This window comes from Artibeus jamaicensis, unplaced genomic scaffold (assembly GCF_021234435.1).
Source record: "Artibeus jamaicensis isolate MK-2021 breed Jamaican fruit bat unplaced genomic scaffold, CSHL_Jam_final contig_233, whole genome shotgun sequence".
NCBI lineage: Eukaryota > Metazoa > Chordata > Mammalia > Chiroptera > Phyllostomidae > Artibeus > Artibeus jamaicensis.
The window spans coordinates 61,353,379-61,368,799 of NW_026521486.1; the positions used below are offsets into that span (position 1 = coordinate 61,353,379).

At 37.6% G+C, this 15,421-nt stretch overlaps 1 protein-coding gene across 3 annotated transcripts in view; it reads left to right on the forward strand.

Annotated features, from left to right (window-relative positions):
- Positions 1–15,421, forward strand: part of MSRB3 (methionine sulfoxide reductase B3) — a 167,351-nt gene that overhangs the window by 29,169 nt on the left and 122,761 nt on the right. For 2 of the 3 annotated variants that reach the window (XM_053662049.1, XM_037136028.2), the window contains one exon: positions 7,414–7,540. The exons of the other annotated variant lie outside the window; for it this stretch is intronic. In XM_053662049.1, the coding sequence (XP_053518024.1) occupies positions 7,414–7,540 (127 nt within the window). The remainder of the gene's footprint in view (positions 1–7,413; positions 7,541–15,421) is intronic. 3 annotated transcript variants of the gene reach the window in all.

Consider the following 15,421-nt stretch of genomic DNA (forward strand, 5'->3'; position numbering starts at 1 on the left):
AGTAGGTTGTAGGTCCTTGTGTTTCATCACTTTGAATACTTCTTGCCAGTTCCTTCTTGCCTGAAAAGTTTCTTTTGGGATTCTCTGTGCTTCCTAGACTTGTATGTCTATTTTCTTCACTGAATTAGGGAAGTTTTCTTTCATTATTTTTTCAAATAAGTTTTCAATTTCTTGCTTTTCCTCTTCTCCTTCTGGCATCCCCATGATTCAAGTGTTGGTACATTTAAAGATGTCCCAGAGGCTCCTTATACTGTCCTTATTTTTTTAAATTCTTTTTCTTTTTGCTGTTTTGATGGAATCCTTATTTCTTCCTTGGATGCCAAATTGTCAATTTGATCCTCAGCTTCATCCACTCCACTGCTGGTTCCCTGTAGATTTTCCTCTATTTCACTTAGGGTAACCTTCATTTCTTCCTGCACCTTTTCTTTTTTAAATGTTGCCGTACTTAGTGAATTCTTTCCGCATTCCGATCATCAGTGGTTTGAATTCTGCAGCTGGTAGGTTGGTTATCTCCTATTTGTTTAGTCCTTTTCCTGGGTTTTTGTTCAGTTTTTTCATTTGGGCCATCCTTCTTTGTCCCCTCAATTTGGCAGCCTCCCTGTGTTTGTTTCTGTGTATTAAGTAGAGATGCTTTGACTCCCTGTTTTAGTAGCATGGCCTATTGTGGAAAATGCACCTGTAAGCTCTGTGGGGTGGAGCCTTAGGTAATCACCAGGGTGGGGCAACCCACTTCACCGGTTTGTGGCTCTGTGTGGAGCAAGGGCTTGGAGAGGGGACAATGCTGCTGCCTGGCTTCTGGTGGTTTGCCCAGAATTCGTCCTGTTTCCAGTTGCTTTGCTTACTCTCCATATGTGACTGGCACCCTTCCAGCTGTTGCCCTGGTGCTGAATCCCAGAGGGTGTGGGTCTGTGTAATGTTCTAAGTCCATGAGGGCTCTGTAAGCAGACTCTTCTGAAAATTCGGCAGTTTCTTCCACTGCCCTAACCTCCACTGGTTCTTACAGGCAGAACTTAGAGGGATTTATCTTCCTGGCACTGGAACCCTGGGCTGTGCAGTCTGGCCTGGGGCTGGGATCACTGGCTCCCAAGGTATCCCTCCCGATTTTTATCTACCACATGTGAATGTGGGACCACCTGGGCCACCATCCCACAGCACACCTCGGCTCTGTGCCTCTCTTCCTGTCTTCCATATCTCTGCCCATCCTACCAGACTAGATGAATGTGGCTTCTTTAAATCCTTGGTGGTTGGATTTCTGCGCAGCTGGATTTTCTGATGGTTCTGGGTGTTATTTGTTTTGAGGTGTAGTAATTTTTTCTGTGGTTATACAAGGAGGTGAAGTGTGTTTACCTATACCTCATCTTGACTGGAAGTGGAGAGGGGCTTTGGATGGTCAGAACTATCTGAGAGGCACCAACTGAGACTAAGTTAGGCAGGTAAATTTACTGAAAAGCCTCTCAAACCCTTTATATTGGGTAGCTTTTCCATGATTATTTGAATACAAAGTTTGTTTGAAAGGGCATTTTCTGTTTCTCAGAACACGGTTTGGGAAACTCTGTAATATGCAATGGGGAATGATGAAAAACTTTTAAACAGAGCATTATAGACAATCATGTAATCTAATTCTGTTCTGAACACATAGTATGATAATGCTTATTAAGGTTGTTCAACCAGTGCTTTTTAACACCACATATTTTCAAAATGATGTGCTAGATATTCTGGAGAATTATAAAGACACACAAGTCATGTGTCTGACAAAAAAGAATGTTGATTATACAAAAGTGAGGAAGTCGAGGATAAACCTGGAGACTTAGAGACATTCTGGGTGGCCCTTGCTTAGTGCTGATTTCTATACGGTGTTCAATGCTAAGTCTTTCACCAAATATTGTCATCACTCAGGAGCATGAGCTTCTTTGGACCCTTCTTGGACTAGGATAATTTCAGACTCCAGTCCTCACCCAGGCAGCTCAGGGAAAGCAGTGGGAAGAAAGCTAAAAAATTGAAACTTGAATTTTTTTTGTGGGGGAGGGGAGAGCTGTCAGTTTGGCCCTCAAAAGTCCATATCATCAACATTTTAGGGCTTTGGTAGATTTAAGCCGAGTCTTTAGGAGGTATCATAAAGGTGTATCCAAGGAGGTTGGAGAACAATTTTGAAGCTGAAAGAGAAAGGGAAGTTACATCTGGTGGAAACAAAAAGTTCAAATCTAGAAATCCGAGAATGTCTCAAACTTTTTACTTATCTCCCTACTTTTTTAAAACTCAATACTAAGGAAGAGAACCTTCAAATAATCTTCTTGAATTAACTGAGCCCTTGCTAAGTGTCTGTTGTCAGCCACATTCTGTAGTAGGGAAGCGGAAGCAGATTGTCTACAGTGGGTTGATACAACCTCGGGCTTCTGTGTGGTGGCCGAGAGCACCGGCCTGGAGCTAGACGGCCGGGGCTCAAATCTGTTAAAGCACTCCGTCCAGCCATTTCAGGGACCCTCCTTACTAGTTTCATCTAAAACTGAGAAAATGACAATATGTATGTTATAAGGCCGTGAGGATTAAAGTAGCTAATAAATATGAAGGGCTTCGAATAGTGCCTGCCGTATGCAGAGGGTTTCATCAACTGTTATTGTTAGGATATCTTTATCCTACTGTTGTTATTAGGATACTTCACTGTGGAAACCTGTCAAAGAGTAGTTTTCTGGCCTAAATAGGATTCTGTCTTTGGAGAACGGTCTCCTAATTCTGAATAGGATTGGGTATAAGTGGACCGTTAGAAAATTTTAATTCTTTTCATTTAATGTATTTTATTGATTATGCTGTTACCGTTGTCCCATTTCCCCCCTTCATTCCCCTCCACCCTGCACACCCCCTCCCCCCATTCTCCCCCTTTAGTTCATGTCCATGTGTCACAAGTTCTTTAGCTTCTACATTTCCCATACTATTCTTACCCTCTCCCTGTCTATTTTCTACTCATCGTCTATGCTACTTATTCTCTGTACCTTCTCCCCCCTTCTCCTCCTCCCACTCCCCTGTTGCTAACCCTCCTTGAGATTGTCGTTTCTATGGTTCTGCTCCTGATCTAGCTGTCCTTTTAGTTTGCTTTTGTTTTAGGTGTGGTTCTTAGTAACTGTGAGTTTGCTGTCCTTTCACTGTTCATCTTTTTTTATCTTCTTTTTCTTAGGTAAGTCCCTTTAACATTTCATAAAATAAGGGCTTGGTGATGATGAACTCCTTGAACTTGACTTTATCTGCCCTTCCATTCTAAATGAAAGCTTTGCTGGATAGAGCAATCTTGGATGTAGGTCTTGGTTTTCATTACTTGGAATACCTCTTTCCAGCCCCTTCTTGCCTGTAAGGTCTCTTTTGAGAAATCAGCTGACAGTCTGATGGGAACTCCTTTGTAGGTGACTGTCCCCTTATCTCTTGCTGCTTCTAGGATTCTCTCCTTCATTTGAATCTTGGCTAATGTAATTATGATGTGCCTTGATGTGTTCCTTCTTGGGTCCAAATTCTTTGGGACTCTCTGAGCTTCCTGGACTTCCTGGAAGTCTATTTCCTTTGCCAGATTGGGGAAATTCTCCTTTATTATTTGTTCAAATAACTTTTCCAATTGCTCTTGCTTTTCACCTTCTGGTACCCCTATAATTCAGATGTTGGAATGTTTAAAGTCCTGGAGGTTCCTAAGCCTCTCCTCATTTTTTTGAATTCTTGTTTCTTCATTCTTTTCGGTTTGGTTGTTTCTTTCTTCCTAATGGTCCACTCCCTTGATTTGAGTCCCAGTTTTCTTCCCATCATTATTTGTTCCCTATGCATTTTCCTTTATTTCACTTAGGGTAGCGTTCATGGTTTCATCTAATTTGCAACCAAAATCAACCAATTTCTTTGAGCATCCTGATCACCAGTGCTTTGAACTGTGCATCTGATAGGTTGGCTATCTCTTCGTTGTTTAGTTGTATTTGCTCTGGAGCTTTGATCGGTTCTTTCATTTGGGCCATTTTTTTTTTGTCTTGATGCACCTCTTATATATGAGGGGCGGAGCCTTCATACATAAGAAGGTGTTCACCAGGTCAGGGCAACCCAGTTGCTGGGTTGTGATGTTATATGTGGGGGTGTGATCAGAGAGGGAACAATGGCACCTGCTCCGCTGTCAGATTTCAGTCCCTTCTTCACTTCCTCCAAGCAAACTGGGCCTTTTTGGTGCTGATTCCCATGTGGGTGGGCTTGTGTGTATTCTAGGACCAACAAACTCTCCTGGGAGGCTGGGAGTCTCTCCCTGCGCCTCAACCCCCACAGGTGTTTTCTATTGGTGTTTTGAGGCTTTATTTCCCAGCGCTGGGACCCTGGGTTGCACAGTCTGTCTTGCTCCCCAGTTTAGCCTGGTTTATTTGTGTGGGAATGTGGGACCACTTGGTCAGCCAGCTGCCTTGCACACTATGCCCTTCGCTGGGTCTGCCCGCTGCTGCCTGTGCACCCCCTTTCCGCCCACTGCTGACTTGCACACCTGGGGTTTGTCAGCCGCTGCCCTGTGCTGCTCCAGGTGCCACCACTTTTTTTGGCCGGGACCCCTCTCCATCCAGCCCACTGACTCCGCCCCGCCTACCAGTCTGGATGAATGTGTCTATTTTATTTCCTTTGTTGTCAGACTTCCATACAGTTCAATTTTCTGTCAGTTCTGGTTGTTATTTTGTTTCTAAATTGTTGTACTTATTTTGGTTGTGCAAGGAGGCACAATGTGTCTACTTACACCTCCATCTTGGCCGGAAGTTGAAAATTTTAATTCTTTAATTTAAAAATACAATCAATATTTGTATACTTAACAATAATAATAGCTAACATTTGCTTAGCTTATACTATATACCAAGGGTGTTTCAAGTCCTTTTTACCAATTAACTTATTTTAGAGTTGAGGGGACTGAGTTATTGAGAGTGTAAGTTACCTGCCCAAGGTAATGACAACTAGTTAGGGTCAGGGCCAGGATTCAAACCCAGGCCATCTGACCCCGTAGCTCTCACACATCCATTATGATAACCCATTTCTTATACAAATACATTCTGTCTTTTAGATGAGTTTGCCAAAGTGTTTCACTTCATTTACTGCAAACATAGTCAAGTGCAAAACATTAGCAAAACATTAATTTTGTTAAATAATTTCAGCATAAAAAGTTTTCTTTTTCTGTTCTAGAGATAAGTTGCTTTGGTGTCACATTTTAGAGTTATTTTAACTGTGATTCTTTTGTTCCTTGGAGGTATAAGATTATGAGTTGGATTTTACCAAGGTACCCAGGTGCAGTATCCATTCTATCCATTCTTCACACTCAGCTACATATTTTTAGAATAGTGTATAAGTAATGTCACTTTGCATGCATTTTGCAGAAATAGATGCTTTTCACTATAATTAAGGTTAAAGCATTAAGATAGTTAGAGTCATATCAAATCCTAACCTATGAAATGCATGCTTTGTAAGATTTGAAAATGGAGAACATTGTGACAAATCAAGCCTTTTGTATTCTTCAGTGTAAAAAGACAATGCTGGTTTAAAAGTTATTGAGCACTTTGTTGTTCTACTTCATTGATCCTAATGCAGCACTATCTGGGCTTGCTTTTAAAGAAAACTGGGCAAAACTAATTTGCCACTAGATGGAGCCCTGGCTATTTGGGTAAAAATAAATGCAACAGCATTTGAACATTAAATCATTCAGTCATATCATGCTGGAGGGCCCCCGGTGGTATTTGAGGCCCTCAGCTTTTAATTGTAGAATGAATCTTTGTTCTTTGCCTGACCTGCAGAGTGACATCACTCCCTCTCTTCCTGTGCGCTGGCTTTGACACAAGCCAGATGGCTCCGGCCATCGGTAGGCGTGCAGGCTGCCTGGTACAGCAGTTGATGAAACAGAATAGGAAGACGTTTTATGATCAGCCGCAGGAGCACAATGAGGCTGCAGCTTTGCTAAGTAATTACATTTACCGTGCACACTTTATTCCTTGCAAAGAAGGTCACAAGGAAAAAATACATTTTTATGTATAGCGTTGTGAGGTACAGACCTTTGATCTTTTATTAGTCAGTAGTCTGCTCCAAAGGAATGCTCTCCTTTCCCTGCTCTGCAATCACTCGTGGAAATGGCATGTTTATTTACATTTAATGGTTCTTTCAGGCTGTGCATTGTAATACTTACCTTCCCTCTTCTTCTCTTTTGTCTCCAGTTAGTCACACAGAAATGTTTTAGTTCTGTAGTGAGCTTAGTTTGGAGAAGTCAGAGTTCAGGCATGTTAATACAAGCAGATTTTTGTCAGATATACTCCAGAGTGATTTGGTAAAATATATTACTGTTTATTATGTGTTTGCTCTTCAAGGAGGTCAGAAGAGACCAGGAACAGGCTTTTATTTTGGGGGGATAAGGGTCAGGAAATGAAGTAGACATTAATTTTATATTCATTTCTTAAATTTAGTGGTTAAGGTCACTTGCAATGCCAGTTTTAAATAAAATTAGAAGTTAATATTAATCTATTATTTTCCATTTTTCATTTGAAGTTCACCTTTATTAACCAAAAGATTGTACAAAACTTTAAACACCAACTGTACTTTTCTGTAAAGTTTATCACTCACACAGTTTTGAGATTCTTCTACAGGACTCATTTCTAAAAACTTTAAAAAATATTTTCACCACTTTTAAGACTAAGTTGTGAATATTATTCACAGAATTGACCTAGAAATTATAAGCTATAAAATCCAATGAAAAAATCTGTATTCACTATGCTTTGTTCAAACTTAACACTGTTTTTAAAGTGAAGTCTTCTAGTTGTCCCTAGGTTATTTGGCTCTCTATTAACAAAAAATGAAACTCTAATAAAAGAAATCTCTTAATCTTACAATATTTTACAGTCTTCTCCAGGGAGGCCGATTTGCAAAAATTGCTGGAAGAAAGCAGTGTGGTGTGAGGAAAGAACATGGCTTTGCAGTAGATATAACAGGGTTTTCTAATCCTTTTTCATTTGTTATTTGCTTTGTGCCCTTGGACCTTTGAGCCTCGGTTTCCTCACGTATTTATTGGGGGATAAAACCTACCTCCTAGGTTTATTGCAAGAATGAAATGATACAATGTGTTTATTAGGCCCCAGACAGTTCCTGTCACATGGTGCACACTTAGTAAATGCTAATTCCTTTCAACTGTTTCAAAGTTCATCTCTTTTCTGAACCGCATGCAAAATGGGTTCACAGATTACACTATTGTAGTGTGTCTATTTTATTCATAAAATATAAATAATCCTGGGTTGCAAGTAAGCTCACCATCTGAAAAATAGGCATTTGAAATTTATTAGCACTGTGTATGTGTGTTCAGTTCCAGATAAATCTGTAACCATCAATTGTGCCATGAATGTGCTTAACATTTGTGATGTGTTAACTTTTTTCTTTTTTTCTCCTACTCAGCTCTTGCCCCTGTTCTTTGCCTCTCGTTTTGTTGGGGAAGATATCACAGTGATGTCTGCATTCAACCTGCTGCATTTGATGACAAAGAGCCAGCCCGTGGCCCTGCGAGCCTGTGGGCTTCCCTCAGGTTGCTGATTCTTGTGCTGTACCTAGTGAGAGCACTGGTCCCTGCGGGTGTTTCTGCTGCAGGAAATGATACACCATAATGCTTTGCTAAATTTCGTTTTCTTTTACTGGGGCCCTAATTTGAAGACGGAAATTGGTTATAAATCACCACTCTACGTCGAGTAACATTCATTTCCACAATCCTTACAAACCTTGGAAACATTGTGCAGTTCCCTAGCTCAGGATGTAATTGTCACTAATATTTCACGATATCTTCTAGTTCTTTAATGCACACTACACATCTGAAAATCATAATGTTGTTCCTAAGAGGCTGGCAGTCTTGATAAGAAACTGCCCCAAATCACACAAAATAAGACATGCATCTTGTTAAAGGATAATGAAATACTTTTAATTTCATATGTGGCCATTCCTTTAGGAAAGAAAAAAATTAAAAAGAACAACTTTAGTATAATAAAATTAGTTATTATAGTTAAAAAGAAAAAAATGTTCTACTTCACAATTACCAAATCAACAGAGCTAATATAGTATGTGCCAACTGGTTCTTAAATTAGAACCAACACACTTTTATTTATTTATTTATTTATTTATTTAAAAGATTTTACTTATTTATCTTCAGAGGGGAAGGGAAGGAGAGAGGGAGAGAAATATCAATGTATGGTTGCCTCTCATGTGTCCCCTGCCGGAAACTGGCCTGCAACCCAGGCATGTGCCCTGACTGGGAATCGAACCGTGATCTTTTTGGTTCACAGGCCCTCACTCAATCCGCTGAGCTACACCAGCCAGGGCAGAACCAACACACTTTTAAGAAATGTGATTTTATGCATGGAAGTCCAAAATTTCATTATGTGCCCGTATAAGTTTAATAATTTCTTATGAAAATCACAGTGGTCAGATACTTTCTGTGGACATTATTGTCAATAGTATTTATGTTTTCTACTCATGTACATATACCTATTACTATTTTGTATAGGGAATTTAATTCTAATTCACTAAGCACTTGTTGAATATTAACTGTGAGTGCCAGGCAGTGTGTGAAGCAGTGGGGATACAGTGATGAACCAGACCACAGTGATTGCTTTAGCTGGTACAGGATGGACATGGAATGTGTGAGGGCTGCTAAGACTAGACCCAAAGCATTTATTCCTGGGACATTAGGAGAATCCAGATGAGGATGGTCCTAGCTCTTTGCTCAGGGGAAGAAGTTTTGGCAGGTAGGGGAGGTCTCTGAAGTTTAAGGAGGGCCTCACTGAGGATATAATGTTTGAGCTGAACTCAGTCTGCGAGCATTAGTTAGCCAAGGGTCCAAAGAGGGGGAATGGCATTTCTAATATATGGAGTAGTATGGGCAAAATATCAAGGCCTGAAAAAGCAAGGTATGTTTAGAGAAATCAGACTATTTAATATGGCTTGCTTGGGTGGGTGAGGCTAGCAGTGGAGGTGAGGAAGAAAGGTAGCCACGTGAGGAAACACCTTATCTGATGTTTAGAGGAAATTACATCTTGGGTGAGAGATAAAGGGGGAACGTCATGACTTAATTTGCATTTTATGACTACCGATTTAGTGTGGTGGAAGGTCAGTGCTGGTTCCAGATGTTTCCATAAGAAGACTGGGTTGGCAACTTGATCAGAAGGGAGGATAAGGCATTTGCCTTAAAGCTGTGTTTGAATAGTAAACATCTTTTTGTTTAAAAGATAGGTTTTATGTCCATTTCTGGTGACATGAGGAGCTAATGAAGCTTGATGCATGGGGGGGCCCCCACCATGTGGCCTCCCCCGACCAGCCAAGCCCCTGCACTGCCACTGCAGAGTGTGCTGGGGGAGTTTGAGGCCACAGGGACGCACGAGAGGCTGAGCGCCTTCACAGCTGGTCATTACACCGGCTTGGGAAAGAAGGAGGATGGATCAGACAGTGATTCAGATTGTAGCACCAAGGAGGTTTACCTGTTGAATTGTGTATGAGTTTGAGGGAGAATACTGACCAATGTAGTCCCCGTGCCATGTGGAGTTTTTTGTTATGAAATCCTTTAATTCCATGATTGTCATATCTCGAGGAATACTCCGTTAATCAGTTGTCTCTGTAAATACTTAGCCTCTTCTGTGTACTGCAAATTCACAAAAGCTATGCTGGTATTCTCACATGTTGGGTACTTTTCCAGGAATGCATGGCTACATATAAATGAAAAAACTTTCATGTTACAGTTGTGTGTACTATATATTAATGGATTTCATAATGAAATTCCTTAACCGAGATATAAATTTGTTTAGATTTTGATATCAAAATGATTCAAAGATAAATGAACAAAGCTGACAAGTCTTAAGAAGTAACCATTACAATACAGTGCTTAATCACACAAATTCTGGAGTTTGACTGGATTTGGAATCTGGCTGTGCCACTTAACTAGCTGTGTGCCTTGGCTTCCTTATTTATGTGATTATTTGAATAATAATACTACTCACCCGAAAGGACTGCTGCAAGAATGAAATAGATTACAGTGTGAAAGCTGCTTAGAGCCACGGCTGGGAGACAGCGAGAAACATACATAAATGTTCACTAAATTACCTATATGTATCACTGTATGTGTATGTAATTAACATCTATATCTACCTGTCTGTATTTGTAATTTTCTAGTACAACAGACTTTTCAAAACATTTAAGTTTGTCTCATCTTTCACTTCAATGATTTTAAGAGGAAACACAAATGCACTTTATGTTTGAGAAGTAACCCTTTCAGTATGTTATTTTAATGTCTTTAGTTTAAATTTTTTGAAAGATTTTATTTATTTATTTTTAGAGGGGGAGGGAAGGAGAGAGGAAGAGAAATATCAAGGTATGGTTGCCTCTTGTGCGTCCCCTGCTGGGAACTGGCCTGCAACCCAGGCATGTGCCCTGACTGGGAATTGAACCACGATCCTTTGGTTCGCAGGCCTGTGCTCAATCCACTGAGCCATGCCAGCCAGGGCTCTATAGTTTGATTATATATCCTAACAAACCAGAATTCAAATCCTATGAATATAAAACACATTTCTGTTAGTCTTACCCTGTACTGATGGAAGCCCCAAGAAAGTCTCCATCTTTCTGGCTTGCAAACCCATTTAAATTTGATAAATGAATTGGCTAGCATAGTATTCTCTAGTTCCTTATCCAGTTAACACCACTTACTTTTAAAGTGTTATCTAAGTCAGTCCTCTGGTGTTTACATAGTAATGAATATTAGCAAAATCTTTATCTGTTTTCCAAACCGAATTTTACTTGTAAAAGTATAAAAATGTTGAAGAAATTAAGTTCAACAGTAGTAAAACAAACTATTTCAATTTTGAAAATAAAAATAAAATCTAATGGGAAATCTAGCCCTTATTACTTTGTACAGGTAGGGAGGGAAGAGGTCAAAATTGGAGATATAGGGAAATTAAGGTGAAAGTTTGAAATCTTGCTTTAATTTACTGTTCCTGGTCAAAACCTATTACAACAAAAATCTCTGTAAATCAAAAAGATTTCTGCTCCCAAGCCAGTACTCTACTAATTTCAGGTATTATTCAATACAAAATAATTCCAGAACTAAAAAATAATTGGAACAGTCTCTCCAAGTTGATTATAACTGGATTGACCTGTATAAGGGCCACATCCCAGAAGAGTGATCTATCATTTTTCAGCTTTGACTTCCTTCTAATTTTTAATAAAGCATAATTTTAATTTAGAGCTTATTAAGTATATCTGAGTTATGGTTCACTCATGTTTGTAATTAAAGGTAATTTTTCTGTCTCAGAATTCCTTCTTAATATCCTATAAGAGTTTCTTTTATGTATTAAAAGGAGCACTGGAATAGGAGTCAGAAAAGTTTAACCACAGCTCTGTAATTAACTTCCGTGACCTTGAACATATCAGTACACTTCCCCAGATCTTAGTCTGTTTTTAAAATGAGAAATTCAAATTAGATAATCTATTAAATTCTGAAATTCTGTGACTTTCTTAACTGTCATTTGTTTTTACTTTTGGCTTTAGCTAAAATAAATATGAAATTTTAGCACTGATCTGTGGCTGGAAATTCACAGAGAAGGCTGCTGGGTGGTGTGGGAGGGCAGGATCCCTGTTTGAACACTGGAAATCCCACTCTAGTCAAGCCTGGAGCACTATTTGAGGAGGGATTAAGAGGCACAATTTTATACATAGTTTCAGTGCTTGATAAAATTGAGTCTAATTGTAGCTTAGACTAGTTATCATGGTAGTTTTCAGCCAAGTAAGAGTATTTGTCTAAATAGTACTAATTACAGTGATAAATTATAGTCTTCTCTAAAATCATGCACATAATGTGTAGTTGTTGCTCTTACTTGACTTTAGTGGCAGTTTTTTTTCTGATGTTGAAATTGAGGTCTTAGAGATATCTGGCAAATGGTGTTTGTAAGTTATAGAATATAATCTGTATAACCAGAACTCTCTATTAGTCAGGGACTTGTGGCTCTAGAGTTTAGCACAGTACCTGGCACTTCATAAACATTTGTTAAATGAGTGAATAAACATTTAGAGAGTTTGCATGTAGGTGAAGTGATAGCTATAACAGATGCAAACCTATCTGAGGCTCTTTTATGTGGAAAGATTAAAAGTAAGTTAATAGTAGTTTGGTTGTCTTTTGAGTGAAAAACGGTTTCTCTTTTTTCACTTCATGGTATTAATACAACATAGTGGACATCTTAGGTCTGAATCACATTGTAGCTACATAGATAACAAATAACACAGATTCAGTGTGTATTATCCAGACTTGCTTTTACTTTTTCTCTCAGTTTGAGTTTTGGTGCAAGATAACCTGGTTGAGGAAGGGAATAAGTGCCTGTTAAACGCTTATGAGAATTAAAAATTCTGGCTCATTTGACCACTTTTATCTGGAGCAAATTAATATTGTTTGTTACACTCTGAATTCTCCATTTGTAAAGAGGAAATGCTTGTAAAGAGATAGGTACTAAAGCAACATCCATTAATAAGTACTACTTACTATTTAAGTTTGTGCTGGCAGTAGTTCATTAATGGTATCTGATACTATATTTACCTTTTAAGAAATAATTAAAGTTATCAATGTGCTGTTTACCTACTAAATAATTGGCTTTCTATTTTAGTTCTTTAAAAAACTTTTTTTGTCATGAAAAAATGAACCATTTCCATGGTTATTTGATAAAAGTTACATATGTTGTACTACACACACCTTTTTATTTAATTTCAAATTTTTTGTTAAATATTCAGAAACTCTTAAGAGAGGACTTTTTGATCATAAGTTCATAACCTGTGTTCTAAAAGATACATATGAACCCTGGCTGGTGTGGCTCAGTGGATTGAGTGCTGGCCTGTGAATCAAAATGTCACCAGTTTGATTCCCAGTCAGGGCACATGCCTGGGTTGCAGGCCAGGTCCCCGGTAGGGGGCCCGTGAGAGGCAACCGATCAATGTGTCTCTCACACATTGATGTTTCTTTCCCTCCCTTTCCCCTTCCTTTCCCCTCTCTCTAAAAGTAAATAAGTAAGATCTCTTTAAAAAACAAAAGATACACATGAAACCAGCATAAAACTGATCAGAACACACTATTTCTCACTTTTCTGTTGATAATCACCAATGAAATTCTCTCCCGCCTGTTTAAATTAACACCCTCTCTTCTGCAGTTTTCACCATTCTTATATGTTCCTCTTATCTAACCTATTCGATTATATTAAAAATCCTCTGGGGTAAGATTAAAAAAAAGATAAGTAGTTCTTTAAAAATAGACATACATATTTCAACTCACATTATTCTCAAAATAATTTGCAATTAATTGATTGAATAGTATCCACTTTTTCCAGTAGATGGCACTAGATTTACATTCTTCCACAGCAGGAAAGGGCGCTGATACCAGCACATAGGTGCATTGTGAAAACTGAAACAAAAGTATGTAAAAAATATCCAGTTAAGAACATATGGATTTACAAACCACAAATTTTTCTGCTTATATTACGTTCAAACAATATTTGTGGAGTGCAAAACCTTTATCCATTTTCAGTAGGATTCCAACTTCCTTATGCTTGGACATCTCATTGAGACTGTCTTTCATGTACGGACTTGCTATAAACTAAAACAAGTTCTCATAAATTAACTTATCTTCTATCCAAATAGCTGATTTAACAATAATTTATAGTTTTATATAAAGCTAAATTTTCTTCAGCAGACCACCCAAGAATTAGAGAAAATTTCACATTTTGTTTTGCTATGTTTTGGGTTTTTATAGAATCTTGAAAATGTTATTAGTTTAACATGTTGACTGTTAAGCATGAATTGGTTTTTTTTGCATGAATTAAAATATTTTTGGAAACTAAGAAAATTTACATTTAAAATGTTGATTAATAAGTACTCTGACCTAGCTATATTTTTTAAAACAATATTTTAGTAGCACAATGATATAATAAAGTTTTAGTTAATGTTGAAAAGTTGTTATACAGCATCTAATTACTACTTGAGCTTTAAAAATTATTTGTGCACAAGGTTAAATATTATAGAACTATGCATCTGTATGAATAAGGTGTTGGGCATATGGTTTGTTAAATATGGATTTTGTTAACTTTTTGTTAACTATGAAATAAATTCTTCATATTATTTATTAATTATAAAATATATCACTAATATCTGGTAGCAAGAGAGATAAAATGGGCATGAACAAAAAAAACACCAAATTTTAGTTTTTTTTGAGAAATTCCCTAGTCAATAATGACTGTAAAGAATGTAAAGCCTATATAAGTTCTAAAAACAAATGATAATTCTATAAGGTTAAATTATTTAGACAATAAAGACTTTTGGGTAATTACGTAGGTAGAGTTACTAGATGTTTGTTTGTCTAAACATATTCACAACAATGTCTCCTAACAGACCATAGAAAGATTTATTGAAATGAGACCGAGCAACCTTTGACTCGTAACAGGCATGTATTTGATGAAGGACTAAGGCATGAATGACAGTGTAAAAGACTCACTAATATAGAGGCCAGGTACTTGATGACTTTTCATTATCAGTCTTTTCTAGTTTATAACTTCATCCTAAACATTTTATTTAGAGGTTAAATTTCTCGTGGCCACTTTTGTTAGATTTCATTTTCATTTAAAATGCTTCACATAAATTTTACTGAGATGCATTGGCAAATTATCTCTAATTACTTCTTCTGCCTTTGCATTTAAAATCAGCCATTTGTTTGAAAATTTAAAATCCCCGTCTCATTTATTTCAGTTCCTTATTTTCCTCTCTTTTTATATTTAGTGTGTTTGAATTTGTATTAGTCACATAAAATACAAGTTATAAAATACTCCCTTGGAATGACAAAGAGATGGGTTACTTGGGTGATTTGTAGGAGCCATACATTTACAGAATTGATGTTTACTCAGTAACTACTATGGTAAGCATTTCCTTAAATATTATATATTATTTATTATGTTCAGCCACATATGTGCAAATAAAGAATAGAATGCTAATTTAAATCATTAGATTATTTGAACTTTAAGCAAGTGAAAAAATTCAAAATTCTATAGCTGTAGGTTTTAAGATTTTGTTTCGTTGCACAAATGCACGTTAGCTCACAGAATAATACAGCTCTTCATATTATATTCCATTTTGATCAATATTTTAATATATCTTGTGCAAATTTTATATATCACAAGTTTCAGAGCTTGCCATTTTCTTATTGGTATCGATGAAGAAGCAACCTATTTTTTCAACCCTAAGAATCTGATTTTGTACCTTTTAGTCCCATCCTTCATCTGTAAGCTGAGAAGGATACAACTTTCTTGTTAACGTTTTCACCACTAGATATTGGCCTCATGTGTAAACATTGTCTGACATTTCCCAGGAATCTACTTTGTGCAACTTTAATCTCTGTGTATAA